Here is a 25,910-nt window from a genome sequence, read left to right as displayed (position 1 = left end):
GAACTGCAAATCTCCCAGGGACACCTCACCAGTAGAGTCAAAGAGATGCCGGATTCAGAAGCCTGCCCAGGTACACCTTACAAACTTCTCCACAGACTCTGGAAGGCAATGACAACACATACCACGCAAAGCAGCCACATCAAACATCAGGCAGTGACAAATGTCCTCAATGAGAGAAGAGATGACCCTGTACACGAAAGCTCCACTCTTAGACACAAGTAAGGCTTCCAAAGGCTAGGCTGAGGTCCCCCTGTGGTAAGTCCATTATGACCCAAGTGACCACTAACTAGTGCCGTCCACCTGCTGGTGACATGCAGAGCCCGTGAACTTGGCCTCAGGCGAGAAGTTCCCAAGTGGAAAGTTGACAGGTAATGGGACTTATTTTTGCAAAGACAGTCATATTCTAGTATCATATTTGACCCCATTCTTTTGGCAAGAGGCTGCGGCTTAGACAGGCCCTCAGCAAATCTGACAGACTCCAGGGTAGAATACCAGAAAAAGACATCTGCTGTCAACAGGGAAGGCACAGCTCTGTCCTCCCATGCAGAATGCTTTGGAACTGCTGGCCACTGCCTTTTAGTGAGTCATGAAATCAACTTAGTGGGCGGCAAAGAGCATTAAAAAAGGAAAGAATAAAATAGAAATACCAGACTGCTGTGTGCAGTGAGGGTATCTCTCATCAACACTTGTTCAATTTGGTACATATGCACCAGGACCCACTCATATTTGTGGTTTGTATGTAAAGCACATTTCTTACTGTAGGTCTTTGGAAGAGCAGTCTGGCACAAGGAGCTGTTCCAGCAGGGTTTTTGTGGTTTTTTTTTAATTGAAGTGTAGGTGACACACAATGTGACATTAGTTGCAGGTCTACAGCGTAGTGATTCTCTGATGAGTCTACATTATGCTGTGCTCACCACAAGTGTAGCCGTCCTCTGTCACCACACAACCCTATTACAATACCACTGACTGTATTTCCTATGCTGTACCTTTTTTTTCTTAAAGATTTATTTTAGAGAGCGAGCCAGCAGGAGGGCAGGGCCGAGGGAGAGCGAGAACCCCTAGCTGATACCATGCTGAGCGTGGAGCCTGACACGGGGCTCGATCTCATGACACTGAGACCATGACCTGAGCTGAAACCAAGAGTCAGGTGCTTATGGGAGCCTGGGTGGCTCAGCTGTGAAGCGTCTGCCTTCGGCTCAGGTCATGGTCCTACGGTCCTGGGATCGGGCCCCACATCAGGCTCCCTGCTCGGCGGGAAGCCTGCTTCTCCTTCTCCCACTCCCCCTGCTTGTGTTCCCTCTCTCACTGTCTCTCTCTCTGTCAAATAAATAAATAAAATCTTAAAAAAAAAAAAAAAAAGTCAGGTGCTTAACCAACTGAACCACCTAGGCGCCCCTCCTATGCTGTCTCTTTATACCCACGACTTATTCATTCCATAGCCCAAACAGTTGTTTTGTGTTGGTTTTTTTTTTAAGATTTCATTTATTTACTTGACAGAGAGAGAGACAGCAAGAGAGGGAACACAAGCAGGGGGAGTGGCAGAGGGAGAAGCAGGCCTCCCGTGGAGCAGGAGCCCGATGTGGGGCTCGATCCCAGGACCCTGGGATCATGACCTGAGCCGAAGGCAGACGCTTAACAACTGAGCCACCCAGGCGCCCCTCGAACAGTTCTTCTATCTGTGTTTGGGTTGCCCCAATTGACAAATGTGCACACTACAAAGAGCTGGAAGTAGAATGCATTATGATAGCATAGTTTTTTAAAAAAATGTATAAATACACATAAAAGTTTATCAAAAGTGGATTCCCTGGTTTGGGGCCTATGACACTAATATTTACCTTTTTGCCTCTGAAATTCTTTACCAAGACTATGGTGTTAGTCTTCTCCATAGTGGATTCCAGTCTCTAAAAAGCTCCTCATTGTTCAACCAAACACACTTAAGTAGCTACACAAAGCAGTTAGCTCAGACTGGCTCATGGCTACTTAGGCAAGATGAAGTCAGAGCAGGTGACATTACCGTAGGCGGTTCTTGGGACTATGCTAGTCAAAGACCTTGACTGACACCATGAGTAAATCATTCTGTTGTCAATCTCCAACCAATGTGATTCCATCTAGGGTACAGATTCATCTGTGGCCTTAATGTCTGTAACATTCTTAGAAATAAAACTGTCTTAGGTGTAACATACACACAGGAAGTGAATAAACCGGAAGTGACTATCCTGATGCATTTTTGCAGCATGCATACACTCATTAACCATGACTCAGGTGAAGACTACAATGGGACCAACACCCCAAATCTCTCCCGGAGCTTGCTTCCAGTCATCATCCTGAGGAATCCCATGGAATAACTTTGCTCTTGAAGAGAAAGCCAACGCTCACAATCCATGATCAGCCAGCAACAGTAGAAGCTTTACCCGTTTATTGTTTTTATTTTTACTGCTATCTTTACAGCAACTGAAAATGACTTTCCACAATCATGACAGTTTCCTTTTAAAATAAATTTAAGTTACACAGAAGTATGTTTCTTTCAGAAAAATGTTAAGTATTTAACAAAAACAGGTGGTGCATAGATGGCAGAAACTGAGCAGGTGTAGATGACTAAAGTTCGAGAAACACTTGTTTTGGGTGCTGATCAGTATGAAATGCTGAACAGGCTTAAGTGACCATCCATCATGCTCATTTTCTGCAGATGAGGGTAGAGTGTCTCTCCTGTCCTGTGTTGTATCACAAGGACTAATTTCCTCTCTTGCATATTTTTATAAAAGTTTAATGGCCGGTGCTTCAGGGAAATCAGATGACGTTGTTTTTATACCCTGTGGCTTGTATTTCTCCCATGCATCATGCTTAATCGCAACTGGAATAAACTGATTCGGAATGAAAGGATGCTTACCAGATTTTTCTCCCCTTAAATCTTTAAGTTTTAAAAGTTCACTTAGAACTGGGATCAACTATAACGAAAGGCTACCAACCACTCATACTGAATGTCTTTAATGTTCTAATTATGGCAAAAAAGAACGGACACTCTGTGTACTTAACTTTCAACCAAACTAAAGGGGAAAGGGAAAGATTTCAAAAGAAGTAACAACTTCTTCTCGCTGAATTAGCATAATTCTCTGTACGTTCTATTAAATCTAATGGGTTTAGCAGATGAGACTCTCCACATTTCACTTATAAGACTGAGTGTATCAGGAAAAATAATCTACATTTACCTATGAATAGACCTTCATAGGTAATTAAGTCACCTTGTCAAAACAAAGATTTTCTTGCCTCTACATAATACCATCTGCCTACTGGATTCCCCTTTCATTTCTTACAAAGTATAAACAAAGTTTACTAAACAGGAACTATATTAAAAAACAGCTTAGAACTCCATTCAATTGGTCTTGGGTCTCCAAGGAGTGATTCAAATAAAATAAAAGCAAAATCTCACAAGTGACCCATGTGAAATTAAGGAAGTGCTTATGTATTCAGGCACACATTCACCCACAGATTCATATACTCACCCATACAGTCACATAGATACATACATGTAAAACCTATTCTTTTATAAGCTCTTTAAGCACTCTAAAAAAATCTTATTTGTCAAAATGCAGTAAATTAAAGGACTTTGGCTAATAATGTAAGTTAAAGTGTCGTTTAGAACTTCATTAAAACCCAAACAGCAAGGTTAAGGTAACATTTCTCTGAAAATGATTCCACCAAACTCAGCGTTTAATGTCCTTCCTCTATGTGATCACTTTCCCCTCTGCTGGTTCAGACACCAAAGGGAATTAGTTCTCTAGATACCATGATGCTGATCAGGGCAGCCAAATGGAGAAATTTAAAACATCACCAGCTTTGTTACCATTATCACTAGTCCTTTAGGAAGAAGGGAAAAGGAGTTCTTTCCAGCTTTCAAACTTACCTTTTAATCACCGAAGAAAATTAAGATGTTGCTCCCTTGATAGTATTAAGGGCTTTCAACAAAAATATGATGTAATACTTTTTTTCTTGCTTGACTCCAGCTCCTCTACAATTCCTTTATCTCTAGTAATTCTACTCCAGGTCAGCATCACACATTAATACTCACCCAAGGTTCTTACAAGCATGCTCTCTTAAGATAGTTCCAAGAATGATACTAAGTATTAGAAATCCATTCACAATGCCATAACAAAGTCATACTTAATCCTATTTTACTTGAGCTCCTCCCATTCCATTTTAGAGTTTAGAGTAAGTAATAAATATGTGCTCCATATGCAATGCAATTTCCATGCCCCATCAGATTCCAGCACACAGGCAGTTATATCTGTTCCTCTTTTCTTTTGTCAAGATTATGCTTGCTATCAGTAAGGGTTTCTAGTTTCATCTCCACACTTGATTGCACTTTTCAATTTTTCTACATTGGTGTATTGCATTAGTATCAAGATATAAAAAGCAATTAAACATTAACTTGCAATCTTAAAGGAAGATGTAGTCAAAGAAACTCTTGACAATTTTAAGAAAATCCCAATATTCTTCATGAGTCAATCATTATAAAAATGGAAATCTTATTCTGGTCTGGCATTTTAAAATAGCTGATCTTAAACATGCAATTGTTTTACTGCATTTTTAGAACACTTAAGTCAGCACATATGCAATGAATTACCATGTTGTTCACACTGTGATGTAAATTGAGAATTATTTTTGATTGATCAATTATTATGATTTCTAGAGCCTTAGGAAGTGACAGCTCTTTCTCAATCCAGATTCAAAGGGTCACTAATTTAAAAAAAGAACTCTAAAACAAACGAAAACAATCTACCCACAACTCTAATTTCAGGTTCACGAAACTATGCCATACAACTTCATCATCAAAGCATGCGCTCACTGATAGGTCCCTCCAGGCCAGCTTCTACAGAGCTATAGGAAAGAACCCCGGCAAAGCTAACCACCTGACAAGTGTTTATTCTGGGGCCAAATTTACAGTATTTGGACACATGCATTATTTTCTTTATTACAGCAACCTTATATGTAACAGTGCCCACATTTTATAGAAAAAAAGCAGTGCTCAGAAATGAGCTTGCCCAAGGTCACGAGGGTAATATGAAAATTAATAAAGGGAAACCTCACTAAAGTGGACTTGAGATGCTAGACGGGGAGGCTGGTAGGGAGAACTGTACCAACCAATATCAACTACCGGAAGAACTGTCAATTACAGAACTCTACAAGAAGAATCACAACGGGGAAATATGTGTGTTATATCTCCCACAAGAAATCAACTACCCCTGCAACTCAGCCAATGAGAAACCATCTCACCCAGAATTCCTGATTCCCTCTAACAGACTTCAGTTCAAAACAACGCCTTCCAAGTTCCTCCTTGTTTTCCATAAAATGATGTTCCTCTCTTTTGTTTTTTGGTCTTTGCCTATGGTTTTTCCATAGCTTGCTTGCCCCAGATTCAAATTCTCTGCTATGCCCAGATAAACCCATCTTTTGCTGGAAAAATGACTGGCAGTTTTACTTTTAAGGCTAACAGCAGCAAATGGTAGAACTAGAATTCAAAATCTGGCCTGATTCCAGAGCCTGTGACTCTTAGCCACTCTATACACTTATCGGCTTTCTTTCTTTCTTTCTTTCTTTTTTTTTTTTTTTTAAGATTTTTTATTTATTTATCTGAGAGAGAGAATGGGAGACAGAGAGCATGAGAGGGGGAGGATCAGAGGAAGAAGCAGACTCCCCGCCGAGCAGGGAGCCCGATGCGGGACTCGATCCCGGGACTCCAGGATCATGACCTGAGCCGAAGGCAGTTGCTTAACCAACTGAGCCACCCAGGCGCCCCTACCGGCTTTCTTATAACCCTAGTGTCAGTCATCTTGCTCCATACACTGGTCTTACGAGTAATCGTCCTGGAGCCAGGGACTACATTTTAGTTCTCTATGGATCCTGACCTCTCTCAGATTAGGGAGAACTCAATGCCCATGCAAAAAGCAAACATATGCCGGCTAGTGGTTTCTCTTTGCTATTATCCCAAGAACTCACACAACATGAAGATTTTTAATAAGCCACAAGCCACAGATCCCTCTATATAATCATTTTCCTCCCAAATGTTTCAATAAACACGGAGTAATTTTTTGGATAGAAGTTTTAAGTGTCTAGCTAATGAATTCCCAAATCAATGTGTCCGGAAACGTAGTATTTCAATCATTCAGCAACAATCATTCTATGAAAAGAATAAAAACTGTCTTCTTTGATTAGAGACTGCCAAAATTGATTCTGTTCCCAGAGTTTCTTCAAATGTTGAAAAAAATATATATATACGTGTATATATATATATATATATATATATATATATATGTATGTATATATATAGCACATTTTAAAATGGACTGGAACGTTTCTTTTGGGAGGTGGTGGGGCAGCTGTGAAACCAACACTCTGAGGCATTCAGTTCTCCTGACCCTGGAGAGCTGTCAAATGACTCACTAGGACCAGCAGGAAAAGAGGAAGTGATGAAAGATAAATTAAGAGAATCAGAAGAGCCAAAAAGGCAGCAGGGAGTGCCACCCTCAGGAGAAAAGGGGTGGGACACACTCTTTGGAGTTCAAATGGCTATCCAAATAGACAAAGACAGGGTACTAGGCAAAGGTGTCCTTGGAGCCCCGTGGCACTCGGTGTGGCAAGGGCAGACGAGCTCCATACCGGCTACTCTCCCCTGTGAGGCTCCGGGGGACCATTAATCATCATTAGGGGAAGCCTTGCTGTTGCAGCTTCCCACCCCGGGGTATTCAGAGTCCCCAGTGAAAGTGGCATAATGGCAGATCCGTGCTCACAGCCGCCAATCTGCCCCAAGTCTTCCCTTTGCAATTTGCATTGACAATTTCTAATTCAACACTCCCTCCTCCTGTTCACAGCACCCTAATCTACAGGCACTGTGCTTACTTTTTATTTTCAAAATGATAGCAATCTGCTGCTTTGAAGGGTCCCCCCAGTGCCTCTCCCAGGAAGCAAATGCCATACATTTCAGTTTACCACTTAAGTCCGACCATCCCAACATGCCTTCCAAATCCAATAAAAGTACATGTATGCTCATTTTGCCTTACAGAGAAAGACAAAATTTTTTAATAAAATTGTTCTCAAAACCCCCATACTTAAAGGTAAGTGTCTAAATATCATGTGTAAAGAAGATGAGTGGCTATAAAATGCATCTTTTTTTAAAGATTTATTTGAGAGAGCGAGCATGCATGGTGGGGAGGGGCAGAGGGAGAGGGACAAAGAGAATCTCAAGCAGATTCCCCACTGAGTACAGAGCCCTACACAAGGCTCGATCTCAGGACCATGAGATCATGAGCTGAGCCGAAATCAAGAGTCGGACACTCAACCAAGACACCCAGGCGCCCCTAAAATGCATCGTATCTGTACTGTTGTCAAGGGTTTGTGGTTTTGTTTTGTTGTCCTTCGGAAATTACCAAAAATTTCCTTTTGGACCTAATCTTTATCCAAAAAATTTAATGGGGGCACCAGTCACTTCTGATTTATTCTTGATTTTAAAATGCTTTGTGGATGATCTAATTAAGTCTTTTTATTAAGAGATGACCATGAGGGATAGACTTAAAACTTCTGTGGAGCCAGAAATCCCACAGAAGTACACACTGTCAACCTAAATGAACTCTGATTCATGGGGGGGGGGGGGGGGGGGGGGGGGGGGGGACATGTCCTGCCAAAGAGGAGCATCCAATGCCCTGTTTCCAGAGTTTCAGCCGGAAGCCAGCTGTTTCACCCATCTCCACACCTGAGGCAGATGCTATGAGCTTTCAGAAATGAGAATGTCAAGTAATTTTTATTTTTATTTATTTACTATTTTTTATTAATTATTTATTTTATTTATTATTATTTAAATTTTTATTTAAAGATTTATTTATACTGGGGAGAAAGAGTGAGAGCACCTGAACAGGGGTAGGGGGAGAGGGAGAGAGAGAATCTCAAGCAGACCCCCCAACTGAGCATGGAGCCCAAGGTAGGGCCCCATCTCACAACCCTGAGATCATGACCTGAGCAGAAATCAGGAGTCGGACACTCAACCGACTGAGTCACCCAGGCACCCCGAGAATGTCAACTAATGTTTTAAAGGAAATATACAAGCAGGAATCAGCCTTGTGACATTTAAAACTCAGAAAAAACTTCTAACTCATCACATTTTTTCATCTTTGCCTTTTTATGGATTATAAAAATAATACTCACTTTGGAGAATTCCAACATTACAGAAATGTGACTTCAGAAATTCAAAGTTACCGCCCATAATCCCACCCCACAAAATTGCTATAATAACTATAAAATGTTTATTAGCTCAGAGTATTTTTCCTATGAAAAGACTAATATATACAAATGCCTTTAAAATACACAAATTGCGTCATGCCACATGTCCCATTCTTCATCTGTATGTTTATCTGGCTGGTGTACAGTGATGTCTGTTAAAAAGATGTTCACTGAAAACCTGTTTTTTTTTTTTAAAAGCTGGTTTTAATAGCAAAATAAGACAACAACAACAACACTAATAAACATAACAAAGTCAATACATCAGTATAGTCAATAGAAGGCAGGGATTTAAGATGGTATATTTGGTTTTAATAGGTCACAATATTAATTCTGGAGAGGATGACTCCCTGAAATAGTTCAGAGTTTTCTCAATAATCCTATAGTAGCACTACATTCTTGTTTTTTAATCCAGTCTGATAGCCTGTGTCTTTTGATTGGGGCATTGAGCCCATTTACATTCAGGGTAACTATTGAAAGATAGGAATTTAGTGCCATTGTATTGCCTGTAAGGTGACTGTTACCGTATATTGTCTGTGTTCCTTTCTGGTCTATGTTGCTTTTAGGCTCTCTCTTTGCTTAGAGGACCCCTTTCAAGATTTCCTGTAGGGCTGGTTTTGTGTTTGCAAATTCCTTTAGTTTTTGTTTGTCCTGGAAGCTTTTTATCTCTCCTTCAATTTTCAATGACAGCCTAGCTGGATAGAGTATTCTTGGCTGCATATTTTTCTCATTTAGTGCTCTGAATATATCCTGCCAGTCCTTTCTGGCCTGCCAGGTCTCTGTGGATAGGTCTGTTGCCAATCTAATGTTTCTCCCCTTGTAGGTTACATATCTCTTCTCCCGAGCTGCTTTCAGGATTTTCTCTTTGTCTATGAGACTCGTAAGTTTTACTATTAGATGTCGGGGTGTTGACCTATTTTTATTGATTTTGAGAGGGGTTCTCTGTGCTTCCTGGATTTTCATGCCTGTTTCCTTCCCCAAATTAGGGAAGTTCTCTGCTATAATTTGCTCCATTGTACCTTCTGCCCCTCTCTCTCTTTCTTCTTCTTCTGGGATCCCAATTATTCTAATGTTGTTTCGTCTTATGGTATCGCTTATCTCTCGAATTCTGCCCTCGTGATCCAGTAGTTGTTTATCTCTCTTTTTCTCAGCTTCTTTATTTTCCATCATTTCATCTTCTATATTACTGATTCTCTCTTCTGCCTCATTTATTCTAGCAGTTAGCGCCCCCATTTTTGATTGCACCTCATTAATAGCCTTTTTGATTTCTACTTGGTTGGATTTTAGTTCTTTTACTTCTCCAGAAAGGGTTTCTCTAATAACTTCCATATTTTTTTCAAGCCCAGCTAGTATCTTTAAAGTGGTGATTCTGAACTCTAGATCCGACATCGTACTAATGTCCGTATTGAGTAGGTCCCTGGCAGTCGGTACTACCTCTTGTTCTTTTTGTTGAGATGATTTTTTCCGTCTTGTCATTTTGTGCAGAGGAGAATAGATTAATGAGAGAACAAAATGCTAGCAGAGTAACAACGTCCCCAGAAAATATACTCTAAACAAATCAGAAAAAACCTGAAGCAGTGGGAAAAGAAAGGGAAAGAGAGAAAAAAGAAAAAGAAAAAAAAGAAAAAGATAAAGATAAAAACAAACAAAACAACAACAACAAAAAAACCAGAATGTGATCAAATATGATCAGTGCCACACACTAGATTTGGGGTGTATTTTGGTCTTTTAGAAGAAAGTGCCTCCCAAAATTTTAAAGAAAGAAAAACTTATATATGTACAAAAATAAGGGTTGATATGATGAAGGGATGGAATATGACTGTAAAGATGGAAATTATAAAAAATTTTATAAAAGGAATTGATAAGAAGTTGTTTGAAAAAAGAAAGAAGAGAATTTAAAAAAAGAAAAAAAAAGGGAGAGGATGTGATCAGGCAGGGGAATAGAAAATACCATATACTAGAGATTTAGGGTATATTTTGATCTGTTAGAAGAAACTATCTCAAAATTTTAAAGAGAGAACAACTTATATATATAAGCCAAAAATACGGGTAACTACTATGAAGGGATAGAATATGACTCTAAAAATGAAAAATAAAAATGTTTTTTTTTTTAAAAAAAGGGATTGATAAGATGTTGGTTGAAAAAGGGAAAAAGAAAAATTCAAAAAGAAAAAAAAAAGAAAAAAAGACAGTTAAAAAAAAATTAACTTTGAAAGACTACAGAATCATTGTAAAAAAGCCATGAATTCTATGTGCAGTAGTCCCCTAGAGCTGGAGTTCTGCCGTTGTCTTTGATGGGTAAACTTGGTCTTGGCTGGCTGTTCTCGCTGATCTTCTGGGGAGGGGCCTGTTGCTGTGGTTTCCAAATGTCTCTGCCGGAGGCAGAATTGCCCCGCCCTTGCCCCCTCCCAGCTAAGTAATCTGCTCAGGTTTGCTCTCCGGGGCTTTTGTTCCCTGCGAGCTTTCCGTACAGCTTTGGAGGCGGAGAGTGAAAATGGCGGCCTCCCAATCTCCGCCGCGGAGGAGCCGAGAACTCGGGGCCCCGCTTCTCAGTGAGCCCCTAGAGAAAAGCCGTCAGTCACTCCCGTCTCCCCAGTCTCCAGCCGCACTCCGTGCTCACCCGGCCTGCGACCGCGCGTTTCTATCTCTGGCCCCCGACCCCGGGTGGAGTCTCCAAACGCAGCAGATCCCTGCAGCGCACTCCTGCGCGGCTCCTCCCAGGGGAGGAAGGTGAGTCTCCCCGGATCTGCCGCTTGTTGGGTCCCTGCTGGAGGAGCAGGGGCCCGACTGTGCCGCGGTTCACGGTTTATGGCAACCCCGAGCTGAGAGCCCGCGCCTGGGCTCCGCCTCTGCAGCCGGCTTCCCTGCTCCGTTACCTGGGAGCTCTGCCACACTCAGGCACCCCCGGTCTTTCTGTGACCCGTGGGTCCTGAGACCACACTGTCCCGGAGGGTTCCACCCCCCGCTTAGCCACCAGAGTGACGTCCCTCAGCGGAGCAGACTTTTAAAAGTTCCGATTTTGTGCTCTGTGGTTCTATCACTTGCCAGAAGCGGCCGCCGGAGGCCCCTCCCCCGCCGTCTATCCTCCCGAATATCGCCTCGGATTCACTTCTCCGCACGTCCTACCTTCCAGAAAGTGGTCGCTTTTCTGATGAGAGAGTTGTTGCTCTTCTTTTCTTCGATCTCCTGTTGAGTTTGTAGGTGTTCAGAATGGTTTGATCCCTATCCAGCTGAATTCCTGAGAGGAGACGAAATCCAGGTCTCCTACTCCTCCGCCATCTTGCTCCGCCCCCCAAATTTTATTTAAAAAAAAAAAGAATTCTTCACATTTGTACTTACTAGCAAAATCCATTATTTTATTTTTTTTAGGTAAGGGAGACAGTAATGCTCTTCTGTTTTAGAGATGAGGAAATAGAGGCTCAGCACTGAGGATACCAAGACCACAGAGTAAGTAACTGGGTAGAAACTTGACCCTGGGTATCTTGATCTAAATCTCGGGGCTTTTTCCACCTCAATATGTACCTTCTAGTACTGAAGAAATCAGCTGCATTTTAGAGGAACATTACATCATTTTGCCAGGATCTTCCATCGCTATAGTATAGGCCATTAGGGTAAGATGAAAATGGTTAAACAGAGGGCCAGGAGAAGGAAAAAAAAAAAAAAAAAACCACAACAACAAATGTATGAAGGTGTTTGCTTCATTTGACATGTTATTTTACATGTGAAGACCAAGAAGACTGACTGATACATATGATAATTAAGTACACTCTATGCCAATGAAATCAGAGTCATGACTTCCAAATGATAATACAGTCACTCCAAAAACATCCCTTAGGTGGGTCCATCCTAGCAAATCCCCAGCAAGGATGTCATCCTTCTCCTCTCTGTGCCAATGGCAACCATCATTAAATGACCACCACACTCAGGGCTCCTATCTGGCTCAGTTGGTAGAGTGTGTGACTCTTGGTCGTGGGGTTGTAAGTTTGAGCCCCACATTGGGTATGGAGATTACTTAAAAATAAAATCTTTAAAAAAATATGACCACCACGCTCATCCCCATCCTATCCAGACATGACATCAGAACCTTTCTACATCATAATCCAGGGTTTAACACTGTCAATCCATCAAAATTGGTATGTAAAATAAAACTCTAATCTCTGTCTCTGGAAATGGAGAGTTGGAATCCATTATTAATAACTGGTCTCTAAAACCAGCTTATTTTTGCAGGTAACAAAGAGTCTTTTCAACATGGGTTGGATTATACCAAGTCTCCTTTATCAAAACAGATTATTTAAGTAAATGACGCAATAGTTAGAGATTTCAAACTGACACGAATAGATTTGAGTTCTAAGAAAATAACTGCCCCCAAATTCTCTCCTCTCCTCTGTTGAACGTGGCCAATGGGCATCAGTCACTGCAGAAGACAGCAGGAAAACCTCATGTGTTTATTTCTAGCACTGCCCAGAAAGGGCTCGTGCCTATCTATGCCTGTTTAGCAGTAGTAATTTTCTTGTATAGAGTTACATAAGAAATACTCAGCCTTTCTTACCCCTAAAATTAGAAAAATACAATACCAAATCATCTAGTTTATAGCATATTTTCCTCCAAAATCAAGCCAAAATAATACAGAAATACTTTAAACAATTTTCATCAACAATTTTTAATTCACTGAGAACATCGAAGCAAAGATCAGATATTTGATTCAAAGTAAAGAGTGCAATCATCACTATCTCAAAAGGGACTCTTCTAAGAGTTACAAATACTTGAAGAGGAAGAATAAAATTAGCCATGCAGACTTGGAATGGAACTAGAGATCCTGATAAAGGCATAGTTTTCAAATATATATAGAAGGATAGAGAAAATAGATGCAGAGGTATTAATATTAATGATGATGATACTGTGTGTGCACGTGTTTATATGTGCATCTTTACATTTCCTAGCTCTATCTACTCAGAGTGCATGGAAGCAATGAAACCCAGGATGCCTGGGTGGCTCAGTTGGTTAAGTGTCTGACTCTTGGTTTCAACTCTGGTCATGATCTTCAGGTCTTGAGATCGAGCCTTGTGCCAGGCTCCGCACTCTGCGGAGAGTCTCCTTGAGATTCTCTCTCTCCTTCTTCCTCCCTGCCCCAGCTTGCACACTTGCACACACACACTCTTTCTCAAAAAATTAATTAATTAAAGAAGCAATGAAACCACAGTCATAATGATTAGCCTAGCACCCAGATTATGGTTTCAAACACCATTCCTCATTAAATGGAGCCAGAGCTACTTGGAAAAGTAGCTGATTCCAGAACTGGGGCCAGAAAAGTACAGAATGAACCAGAAACATCCTGTGTTAACAGAAAGGAAGAAAGTGCTCAAAAAATGATGGGAACATGTCAAAAGGATATAAATACCATCTTTTAAAGAGCTCCGTCTGGCCAAAACTAGTCCATGTGACCACCAAATTATAAGAATCAATGGGTCCATACTGAGATGGATGGATGGATGAATGAATCAATGTAGATAAATAGGTAGATAAAAATAGGGGGAAAAGAATACCCTTTTTACAGTGGAAAGCCAACTAATAAACACAGAAGGAATGCAGTTAGAAAATCACTATTTGGGCGCCTGGGTGGCTCACATGGTTAAGCGTCTGCCTTCGGCTCAGGTCATGATCTCAGGGTCCTGGGATCGAGTCCCGCATCGGGCTTCCTGCTCCTTGGGAGCCTGCTTCTCCCTCTGCCTCTCTCTCTCTCTGTCTCTCATGAATAAATAAATAAAATCTTAAAAAAAAAAAAAAAGAAAAGAAAATCACTATTTGTCAACCATCCTAATAATAACCGATTCAAGTAAAAACCATAAATGAATGCTCAAGCCAGTATATTCGAGTTTGAGGAACAGCAGGCTACTCACATGGCCTCAAAATATCCCCCCATAAGATACAAGGTAAAGAAGAAAAAAGTAACTTGATAGTGAAGAAGTCTGGCAGATAGGATTTGAACCGAGCAGTCCACATTAATGTCACCAATAAAGGGATAAATTGATACCATGTGACTCCCAACAGGATGTGCTGAGAAGCCCACGCTATCACTTCTATGGTACCTTTGCTCAAAATGTACCACCTAAATCAACACTCAGGAGCAACAAACAAATCCAACTTGAGAGACACACTACAAAAGACCTGGTTTGTACTCTTCCAAATAGGAGTAGCATGTGAGACAAAAACTTAGGAAGTGCTATCAAGTAAGAGATACTAAATAAATATGACAATTAAATAAAACCTGTGACCTGGGATTTTCTCTCACTGTAAAGGACATCCTAGGGATTATTAGTGAAATCTGAATAAATTCGGTAGATTAGATAACAAAGCCCCACCAATGCTAATTTCCTGATTTAGATAACTGCGCTGCAGTTACGTAAGAGAACGTCTTATTGCTAAAAAACACACACACGCTGATATATTTAGGAATTAAGAGTAGAGAGTGAAAAGGGTTCAAATAAATATAATAGATGTGGGTATTTGGGGAATCTGGGTAAAGATGATACAGGAATTCATTTATATAGGTCTGAAATTATGTCAAAATAAAAGTATCAATTAAAAAAGAATCTTAATAAAAGATAGTGAGTTTTGGTTTGTCTGTTTTTTAAATAAGTGCTTCATCAGGTGAATTCACAGGCCATTCTGCAATTTTCGTTGGTCTCAGAACATTATCTTCTGCCAGTAACAAATGGTGAAACTTCATTTTGTTCTATCAAAGTCTGGCTCTGGAAGGAAAGGTCTTGTTAAACTTGTCAGTCCTGTAGCCTAGCCTTATTAGCAATGACAGACTAACTAAACCTATAGCGAACAAAACAAGAGTCATTGATTTACACCAGAGCCACTGAGGTTTCACAGCCTCTGTGACCACAGCGTTGGGCCTTCAAATCCCAACGCTTCCACCGAGAACACTTTTTACAGAAGACCGTACAAAATAATGGTTCTTGGCAACCCTCCACCCTCTTCACTGCACCTTATCACATCTGCTCTCTCAGAGAACAACAGGACATTCCATTTAACCCAGCAACTGTTACAGAAGCACACTACTACCAAATGGGAGACTCGTACAATGCAGCCACGGACTCAGTTCTCCAACTTAAGAAGCCTGAAAACTGGCGAAAAATACAGATATTGGGGACGGCCTCTACAAAAGTGTAAGAGTTTCAGTGAGTTGCGTTACGTGATCAGGTACCTACCATACCAGCCCTGTGGCTAAAAAAAAAACTGAATCAGGAAAGAAACGGATCTGTCAATCACACATGCCTCCAAGTGAATTTGCTAGTTTCTTAGCAGGCTTTGGTTTTTCTGTGCTTTTCTTGTCATGAGCGTTTCACCCAATGAGGTATTTGCACAACCAGTCAAATGCCTCATATGGTAGTCAACTGAGGAGAGAGCAAGATGCTCCAAAGCTGGGGAAACCAGCTGGATGGACTTAAGGAGAGATGTATGCTGCCCACATGGGACATCCTGAAGGGATTTTTGATGGTAATATCAACCATATGTGATTTTTCACCTTTTGGTTTCTCTAAATCACTTACAAGAGAATTGCACAGAATGTGATTGGTCCAGAGCAGACTCTAGAGGTTACAGAAAAAAAGCATTATATATGTGATGAAACCTGTTTACATTGGTTAATGCACACTCAGAGGGCACTGGGAAGATTTTTCCAAAGGTTTCAAGGTATTACAAAGAACAAAAGCATAGTTCCTTTAAAAAATCTGGTGGCATTGAGGTATAGGAGCATTGCATTGTCTTCAAAAGGGAGTTCAGAAAGCAGGCGAGGCTCTGAGGCCAAAAAACTAAAACCACTGGGGCATTTATGGTTTTATATTTTAGAATGAGTACAAAAAGTACTATGGAGAAATTAAACTTAGTTTTCTAAATAGGAGCGGAGTATATGCAATCAAGGGTGAGGTTATAAGTTATGAAAAGGGCCTGAGGCAGCTCATAAGTAAGTACAGGAAGAAGACACACACAAAAAAATCAGAAGCAAATACTGAATAAGTTGGAAGTTGCTGTATCTCAGTGTCAGCTATGAGGGAGCGTGGGCACAACCGTTTGTCCGTCCCGATCCAGGGCAGATGGGGACAGGAGGTGCCAACAAAGAGTGTGGGCTCCCAGATCAGCCACGCTCCAAAGTTGCAACCATGTGGGCAGAGGGGGCCCAAGATTTCTAGCCCAGGACAGCTCAGTCTTTCTTATGAGGCCTTGAGAGCTCTCGGACAGGGAATCCAAGCAGACAGCTAGAAGGGGGGGGATGCTGACAACTCTGCTCCTGAAGCAACTCACCTCACATCATAAGGTTTTGGAGTAAGATCCATCTCTAATCTAGTGATTCTCCCGGGTACCCCTATCACACCCTGAAGTAGTGCTAGAAATCTGTGGGTGCACTCACTGGCACAATGATTGGGGTGGGGACCAGGGATGCCAGAAGTCCTACAATGCACAGAGTCCCATGCGGTGCACAAGTATTATGCTTCTACTGCAACTTCCACATACCCTTCCAGACCTTCGTGAAGGTAAAATAACAGATGTTTTATGATTACCTGAGTGGAGACCCTCACTCGTTTTTACATTTAAACACTAAGGGTTCTTTTTTTTTTTTCAGTTTAAATATATATAAATTGTATACCCTTATTCATAGCAGTATTTTTCACAAAATGTCACAAAGTCAAAAGGTAGGAGTAAACCAAGTGTCTGTCAACGGATGGAGAGAGAAACAAAATGCGGTGTATATGCATCTATACACACAGTGGGATAGTATTTAGCCTTAAAAAGGAAGCAATTCTGACACATCTTCCAATACGGGTGAACCTGGAGGACGAATCCCGCTAGATGAAATAAGCCAGACACAAAAAGACAAATACCATATAATTCCACTTACATGGAGTACCTAGAGTAGTCAAATGCACAGAAACAGCAAGCAAAATGGGGGCCTCCAAGAGCTGGGGGTAGAGGGAGTGGGGAGTTGTTTAATGGGTACCATTCCACTGTAGGAAGATGGAAAAGTTCTGGAGATGGATGGTGGTGATGGCTGCACAACAGTGTGAATGTACTTAATGCCACAGAAAGGTATAATTAAAAATGGTTAAATTTTATGTTATGTATATTTTAGCACAATTTTAAAAATACACACACACACACACACACGGAGGTGTGCAAATCACAAGACGACTGTACTTTGCTGTGCCAAAACTGAACCCCACTCTGTTCACCACTGCAGAAAACCGAATCACATGGTGCCAGTGCTCCCAGCACCTCAGTCCCCAGCACCACCCTCCCACTCCGGTAGCCTTCACAGCTGGAACCTCATGCTGAGTCTACAAGGAGGCGCAAGCATCTGCAGCATCGTGGGGTCTTCCAGCGTCACCATGCCCATGCATTCTCATCCTGATACATGCATTTTAGTATCAATTACCTTCCTTTTATTTTTTTATTATGGCATACAGAGATCTTACAATTAGGTGTGTATGTATGTAAACATTACTTATAGATTTCATTTTACAACAGGATTGGTGGCACTGAAAAGTATTTGTTATAAAAAAAATGGAGAGAGTGGGCCTGGCTCTGAGACGGGTGGGGACCACCACTCTGGTCTCAGGGGACAGACAGGAGTGGGAGTAGAGGAATTGAAGACTCTGCAGTAAGGACCAGACTCAGTGAGTCTCCGTGGATTTAATATAAAAGCACCCTTCTGCAAGAATCAAGGTTCTTATGGGGGTGGTCTGGTGGTAGTCTGCCCACTCCCCTGAAAAGGAAGAAATATGGTGGAAAACTAGAAAGTGCCTGACTCTCCTTCGTGATGAAACACAGACACACTTAAAATAATCAAATTTATGCCTGGTAATAAACTCCGACAGAGATGAGGTGAACCAGGGTATATATTTTTCAGTCATGGGAATCACTGTATCCTGTCAAAAGAGATCAGGATTTAACTGAGAAGGGCACGGTGTGTCAACTGCAATGACACATATATTGTTGCTCTATTGTGATCATCCTTCTTTTCCATCTCAACACCGGGACGTGATTAATATTTTACATACTGTCCAAAAGGGGAATGTGACTTACCAGAAACCATCCTCCACATTTCAAATACAGATCCCCCCTTTGCCAAGAGAAAATCCTGCCCAGCTGTAGATTTCTCATTTGCAAAACATAAGAGCAATGAAATTCCATTACTTAGAGAAATTGGCTGTTCCACCAAACCCTTGGCAACGGAAGCTGTACTTATCTTTCTGAACAATAGCCTCAGAAAATGTATTCTCTCAAAAAAAAAAAAGACAGTAAGTATGCCTTTGAGCTCTTGAGAAAGTGCTCTTGCACAAGCAAATTCCTGTTAGGGAAAATCCACTCCCCCGACCTGGGAAGTACAAAGATGGACCCTAAAACAGGCAGTAAAAAGAGCTCCAAGTTTAAGAACGCTTCAAAAAGTCAATGGGGATGTAACAATATTAATAATGTCCTGAAAACAAAATCAAGTATCCTTTTCATATGTACGTTACCACAATGTACCTGCTCCCTCAGAAGGGTGATTCTTAGACCCTAACATGTTCAATTTGTTTTCCCTGTGAGTGTTAACTGTATGTTTTCCCAAGGATATAAACGATCCTAAAGCGTACTGCTTTGCACATTGCGGAATTCATCCAAACAAGAATGGAAAGGCGAGACTTTGTTCTCTGTCTTCCCAGGCTCCCTTCCCCGGGAGAAGCATGCGGCCAAACTCCAGTGGGTTATGTGAGCTTCGCTCATGGCTTATCTCATAGAGTTCCCACTCCGTCCAAAGTTTTGAAATGGACCATGAAAACACTCAAGAAACACAGACGCTCTGCCAATGTGTTTGAACAAGCATCAGCGGCATCAGGGCTGTTTTTCCGGTTCCCCGTCTAATGTGCCCTGTCATGGCTATGGCCCGTGGTGCCGTTCTTGTGGGATGCAACGTATCATCCTGGACTCTCCTATCTAATTCCTCCTCACAGGAGACCCGACAACTTAGTCCATGTATTTACCCATTAAAAGAGCAGTCAAAATGGTCAAAAAACACCAGCAAAAAATAGTCCGCTGTGTCCAACTTTGCACCAAGAGCCCATACCAGGAGGCAAAGAATAATTCTTTCCCTTTTGGCAAGCTGGAGCATCCTAGGACATCGTGTGACCCTATTGCAATGTGCTGGACGGTGGGGTAGAGATCTACCTCCCCCAGAGCAAATCCATAAACCTACTCTGTAAAGGCTTAAAATGCTCCATGAAGAATGAAGAATTTGGGATGATGTGAGTGACCATCCTGAATATCGACCTCTGCCTGCACATCCCTGGACAATCACCTTTTACACCGGACAAAAGACAAACCCAGAAGAGAGAACAATGCATCCGTAGCAACAACTGTGTGCCGCGAACTGGGAGGACACGATCAGGCCTCCAGAGCGGACACGATTTTACCCTGGTAACCAACGTGAACACCGACACAATGTGCACAACAGGGGTTGCTCATCTGGTTCTAACTAACATACAACTCTCCAATGGCTTTCACACAAAGCTGTAACTGAAGCATACAAAACAGATGCAAGGCCGCGGGAAGACAGCCAAATTGTGAACATGCCACTCATAATCTGGCTTCTCTATATTTAATATAAACAAAAACTTAACACCAAGGCAATCAGCGCTCTCTGTAGTCCCACACAATGGGAGAGTTCTCCTGCCCAACCATCCACCAGCTTAGGCCTCCCTCCCTGACCAGACATCTTGCATTGAACCAGACGAAGATGGGATGGCATTCAACCTATTAAAAGACACTGGCCAGTGTTCACATACCTCAATAATCCTGTCATGAATTTGCAGGCCTCCGTCCTTGGCTGCGGGCCCACTGTCAACTATTTTGGATACAAAGATTCCTTCAGTGGACGATCCATCTTGGTTGTCCTTTGGGTTAAAAAAACACACACATGAATGCTAGGCATTAACTTGGTCATGAAAATAAAGCTTACACTCTTAAACTATAATGGACTCTTGCTCACGTCAAAAGTGGCAATGGGGCGAAAGCCCATCTGTTACCCGTAATTTGTTTTAATCTAAAATTAACACATACACATGGTAAAATACTTCAAACCATAACCAAAAGGTATAAAATAAGTCCCTGCCACCTCCTACCCATTGTCCTTTTCCCCTCTATATGGCACCTATTTGCAGTTTACATATCCTTTCCAAAACATTTTTCATAGATCACTTTCCTAAACATGTATCTGGTCCTTTTTCATGTATACAGATGGTATGTGTGTGCATGGGGTATGCCCTCCCCATCCTGTGCATCTTGCCTCTTTCAAGTTTACGATCTTAGAGATTTTTCACCAGTCGTACTGTCCAGTTTAACTCCCTTAAGCGGCTGAACAGTATCCCAATATTAGGATAATTACCACTGTTTCTAATTGTTGCTCTTAGAGACGATGATGTCTCCAATACCTTCCTACCTGTACTATGAAATATCTTCTGCAGTATGTATCTGAGGCAAATCCCTAGCAATGGAACTGGCGGGTCCAAGGATATGGAGATTTGATGGATGTTGCCAAATTATGCACTGATAGCTCATTAGAGTGTTTTCCCATATCCTTACCAGCTCAGAGTACTATTAAAACCTTTAATCCAATAATCTGATTGTGAAAATAGGTGTTTTATGTGTGCTCAGATTTACATTAGAAAAGCTCACTACCACCACCCCAGGCCAAATTCTCATCCAATCTCAAATCCCTTTAGATCTTTCAAAGTCTGGACTGAAACTTTCTGGGAAAGGGAACGGCTCGCTGCTCAAACTCCTTCCTTTATTTAAAATCAAAAAGTTCCAACAAGCCCATAAAAAAACCCTCACAGCTTGTTCATGAACTTCTTTCCAAACAGCACTGGGATGAATTCTCTCCAAGTGTGTGGATTAAATTTCTAGTGATTAACAGATGGATTTATAAGTTAAAGTATTGTTCCCAAACAAAAGCATTTGAAAAGTAATTTCAGGATCTTCCACAAAAACTCCAAATCCTACCATCATGGTAAATTTTTTGCCATAATGCCATAAGAAGATCTATTTTAATAATAATTTCTGTACATAGAAATACATATAAATTCTATTTGTTAAGAAGTAACTATGAAAATATAAAATTTTTCTCTTTAAATAGAAAAAAAAATCCTATATTCTAAAGGGGAAAGTAATGACTTTAAATGTGGTTCGATCTACCCCTTCCAAGGCAAGAGTGATGGCCAAGAGTGAGAAAATGCACATTCCGTACCTCTTCTCTCTCTCTCCCCCTCCCTCCCCACCCCTTTCTCTCAAACACACACACACACACACACACACACATTCTCTCTAATGTTATAAATAGGATTCAAAAGAAACCAAAATCACAACCTAAAATGAGCATTAAGTGTTCTTCCCAACATTTATCCCCCCATGACAAAGACAGGTCTCTAAACTGCCATCTGGATTCTATCAACACTCTCCGAGAGAGGAGGGTCAGCAAGGATGTGGGTGCTGTACTAGATGAGCTATCCTCAAAAGGCAGCCCGCCCAGCACCACAGCACCCTACACCGGCCCAGCGCACACTAACCCGTCACTGTCTGAATTTCTCCCTGCCTCCTTTGTCACTCACAGCTGCCTTACTAATTCACTCACCCCAGGGCATTCGTGGATCCCCCTGCACGCATAGCTCAAATAGGAGTACATAGCTGTGCAACAGCTTCTATTTACTGAGTACATACTAGGTAGGTAGCGAGTACTCTGTGTCCCGTTTCATCCTCACAACAACCACAAACCTTAAGTACTATTATTATCCATTTCATAGATGAAAAACCTGAGACAGAGACGTTAAGTAACTTGCCCAAGGTCACACAGCTAAAAAGTAGCATAGGTCAGTTTCAAACTGAGGACAGTTCAACTCCCTTACATAAGCTCTATGTGCAATACTGACTCCCACAGAGAAAAATCTCAAAAATATACATGAATTCAAAAGTTCCACATTCCAAGCTATGGAATATTCCACTGGACAAACCCGAAGAGCCTCAGTGGACCACAAACGATTTATGGACAATCTTGAGTTCCCTAAGAGGTGATATCAATATATCCAATGAAAAGAGATCCGTGCTTACTCTGAATTAATTGCTTTGCATTTCTTGGCTGGAGAGGAAGAGGGAGATGGGGGAGGGGCTTTTGGCTTTGGTCTGTTTTGCAGAATACTACCTCATGCACAAGTAATTTTTCTTAGGAGAGCAACTAAGTTCAAGCAAAAAACAGGGAAACAGGCAAAAGCAAACAGCACAATTCAGGTTAAATTAAGACAGTGGTAGGAGGTGGAAACAGAATGCAAAAAAAAATACAGAGAGCACAAAATCAAAGAAAGCCAAATCAATTCCATCCTGGATAGCTAGATGTGTCTCTTAAAAGACATCTCTCTGTTCTGAGTTTGTTTGGCTCCTCTCCTAATACATTTTAAGTCAGAGCTATTTATCAGGGTGAACTAACAAGGCTTGGGATTTGTTTTGTTTTGCTGGCTTGAGAAAAGGAAAAATGAAAGGGATTGTTTTCATCCCAGGGGTACCTGACAATGAAGTATACTTGCCAAAGCCTGAAGTGAAAGGTCTGATAACACCAGACTGGATGCTGTTTCTTTAGGGATATAAGAATTAATGAATGAATGATGTGATAGTGCTAAGAGCAGTGCATCATGCAATGAAAAGCCTTATGTCAGCGCCCCCCTGGGCTGGGCCTATGTCACAACCCAACCAAGCTTCTAACACAAGACTTCCTTGGGAAACACACACGTCATGTGTACTGCATTCTACTTCCAGTACTAACAATGAGTGTGCATTGTTGCTCATCTTGGCTTTTTAGCATGTTCTCAATGACCTGCCAGATTTCCAGGCAACAGTTCAGAATACATTTAGGGTTCATTATGCGATTTCTGCTAATCAGGACAAGTTTAAAAAAAAAACACTATTGCAACCACATGCATATGGAATTAAACTTTCCTCCAGGGGACATGCATATAGTTCTTGCAAAAAGACCACATGAACTGAGAACGCTTACGAAAGCTACAAAATCCACTCTGGCTTGCACTTCAATCAGCTTTTTAAAGGAGAAAGAAAATAACCTAAAACATGTACTTTGATAATCACAAGTAAGAACCATATTCCAATGAGGTTGGGAGTGTCCTTTTGTTCCCGGGGAGGGACAGAAAACAAACACATAGTAAGTTCTCCAACCATCACCAAGACATAGGCATCCCTCTCCATTTCAAGCATTTTTTTTTTTTAAGATTTTATTTATTTATTTGTCAGAGAGAGAGCGAGAGAGAGCGCGCGCACAAGCAGGGAGAATGGCAGGCAGAGGGAGAAGCAGGCTCCCTGCTGAGCAAGGAGCCCAATGTGGGGCTCGACCCCAGGACCCTGGGATCATGACCTGAGCCAAAGGCAGATGCTCAACGCTCAGCCACCCAGGCATCCCATTTCAAGCATTTTCAAACATTGGGCTCCTTTTTCCTATATACGCTCTGGTGAGGCAGAGAAGGAACCTTCCTGGTTTGGGCTCTTTCGGCCGTGGAAGTTTCTGAAACATCTAACGGTGAGGTGCATCTTGGTTTGTTGAAGTCATTTCTTAAAACTTGTAACAGTGGGTGGGGAGAGGAGATTTAATGATTATGCAGCCAAACGAAGGACAGCCTCTGTTACTCAAGCTCACCGGCAAGGCAAAGCATGTTCTACAACACATTCTCGGTTAAGCTGGGGAACACGGGCCAGGGCCAGTCCTGTTGTTTCCTGAGACCAACTACTCAGACATCCGAGTCCCAGTCTGCTCCCTCATCCCTCCCCTTTGCTGGAGTGTGTCCCACCCCCCACCCCACCCCACCGCCCCCGCCCCAGTAGCCAGAACACAAGCAGAGCAGCACCATAACATGCTGCCTGGTTGCTCAGCCAACTGGCAAATGAGCAAAGAAAAAAGGTACCAATGCGACCATGTCCTAAGAATTTCCATGAGATGACGAAACAAACCACTATGTGCGCCCATCCCTGGGGCTCAGTAAAGTGGGGGTGCCCCTGCCCCCACCCCTTCCTTCTCATAGTTTAATCTCATTGTCTGAAGGGTTCTCTTCTGTAGCTAAGTTTAGGGCAGATAATGCATCAGTCCCTCACTTAACGACCGTGCATTGCCTATAACTAAGCTGTCATTTCTTATAATAGACTGTGTATGTTTTTGAAACTGTGCCTTTGGCCAGAAGCGAGGGGAACTCAACCTACTCCTCCTCATGCTAACTCTCCCATCTTCTTCAGGTCTCTTTCTGATCACCTCCTGCGCACCCCTCGACTCCAGCGACGCTGTACTCTTGGCAGCTCCCTCAAATGCCCACTCTGGGGCTGTTCCAGGCTTTGCATGGGCTTCCTTGGGTCTGTTCACTTTCTTCTAGCTCAGTGCTCTCCTAAGGTGGGCACGTGTGATGCAGGGCATTGGGACGATGAAAGGACATAAGAGAAATTGTATTTGTACTCGCGTTTTAATTTCATCATTTAAAATGCTCCATTTTGCATGTAACTTTTATAAGCCATGTAGTATTAGTTCAGCCGCAAATATATAATTTAGAGCTAACTACATAAGCTCATTTTTTTTTTTTTTTTTTTTTTTTTACAGTTAAGAATGTTTAACGAAACATATATGGACCTCTGATCTAGCAAACTCCTACTCATCCTTCAGAATAGAGCTTAAATCGCCCTGCCCCAGGACAATTCCTCTCCAAGGGTGAGCCAGACCCAGGCACAGAGTTTAGCCACATCTGGTTGCCTGACAATGACCACAAGGACCCAGTCTCCCTGGCCTCCACAGTGTCTCCCAGCTCCTACCAAACAGCCCCTACACAATATTATTTGTTGAATGAGTGAATCCGATTCTCCTTTCCTTTCCTTTGGCTATTACTTTCCTTTTAAGGTAACAAGCAAGGAAATGATCTGCAGAAGACACAAGCAAGAGGTGATGCCCACTCAGATAAGCCCCATATGGAAGGCGTGATCCTGCAACGCGCCCTTTGCCACGTGCTGTCCCCAGGGCCCTTTCTGCAGACATTTTCCTCCCCGTTCAACTGACTGGTCTGAATTTGGCCTCTTCTTCCCGGAGGAGGAGGAGCTAATGATGAATAGGGTGGACAAGAGAGCTGCAGCGGGAGAAAAAGCAAAGGGATGCGACAGCCCACGAATTAGGGAATCGTCTCTGACTAATGAAGAGCTGACAGAGCGGAGCTCCAGCTCAGACTTCCGGTCCCGGAGCCCACGCTCCAGCTCAGTTACTCAGTTCCAAGTGCACACATCTCCCACAACTTTCTTCAGCTCCTACTGCTACACCACCAGACATGCCCCCCAAAACCTAAACAGTTTAGATAAGCTGTTGTATTACTAGGACAATGCTATTTTAAGAGACCACAACTAAATAAAAATCCCCGAGGGTGAAGATGTTAGATAAACAATGAACTCTCTAATTACAGACAGCAGAATGAGGTGAGCAAGGTTTCCCACCCCTCACGGGTACCCCCCCCACCACCACCACCAAACCTTGACCCCTCTTCCCACTGCAGCAGGGCAAGGAAAAACACATTTTAGTAATTAAC

General features: G+C 42.0%; 1 protein-coding gene across 1 annotated transcript in view; it reads right to left on the bottom strand.

Annotated features, from left to right (window-relative positions):
- PDZRN3 (PDZ domain containing ring finger 3) overlaps positions 1 to 25,910 on the bottom strand; it is a 240,185-nt gene that overhangs the window by 199,075 nt on the left and 15,200 nt on the right. Inside the window, exon 3 of the mRNA XM_021694898.1 lies at positions 20,094 to 20,201. Coding sequence (XP_021550573.1) covers positions 20,094 to 20,201 — 108 coding nt within the window. The remainder of the gene's footprint in view (positions 1 to 20,093; positions 20,202 to 25,910) is intronic.

The sequence above is a fragment of the Neomonachus schauinslandi genome, chromosome 1, assembly GCF_002201575.2.
Source record: "Neomonachus schauinslandi chromosome 1, ASM220157v2, whole genome shotgun sequence".
Lineage (NCBI taxonomy): Eukaryota > Metazoa > Chordata > Mammalia > Carnivora > Phocidae > Neomonachus > Neomonachus schauinslandi.
This window is presented reverse-complemented; position numbering and strand designations above follow the sequence as displayed.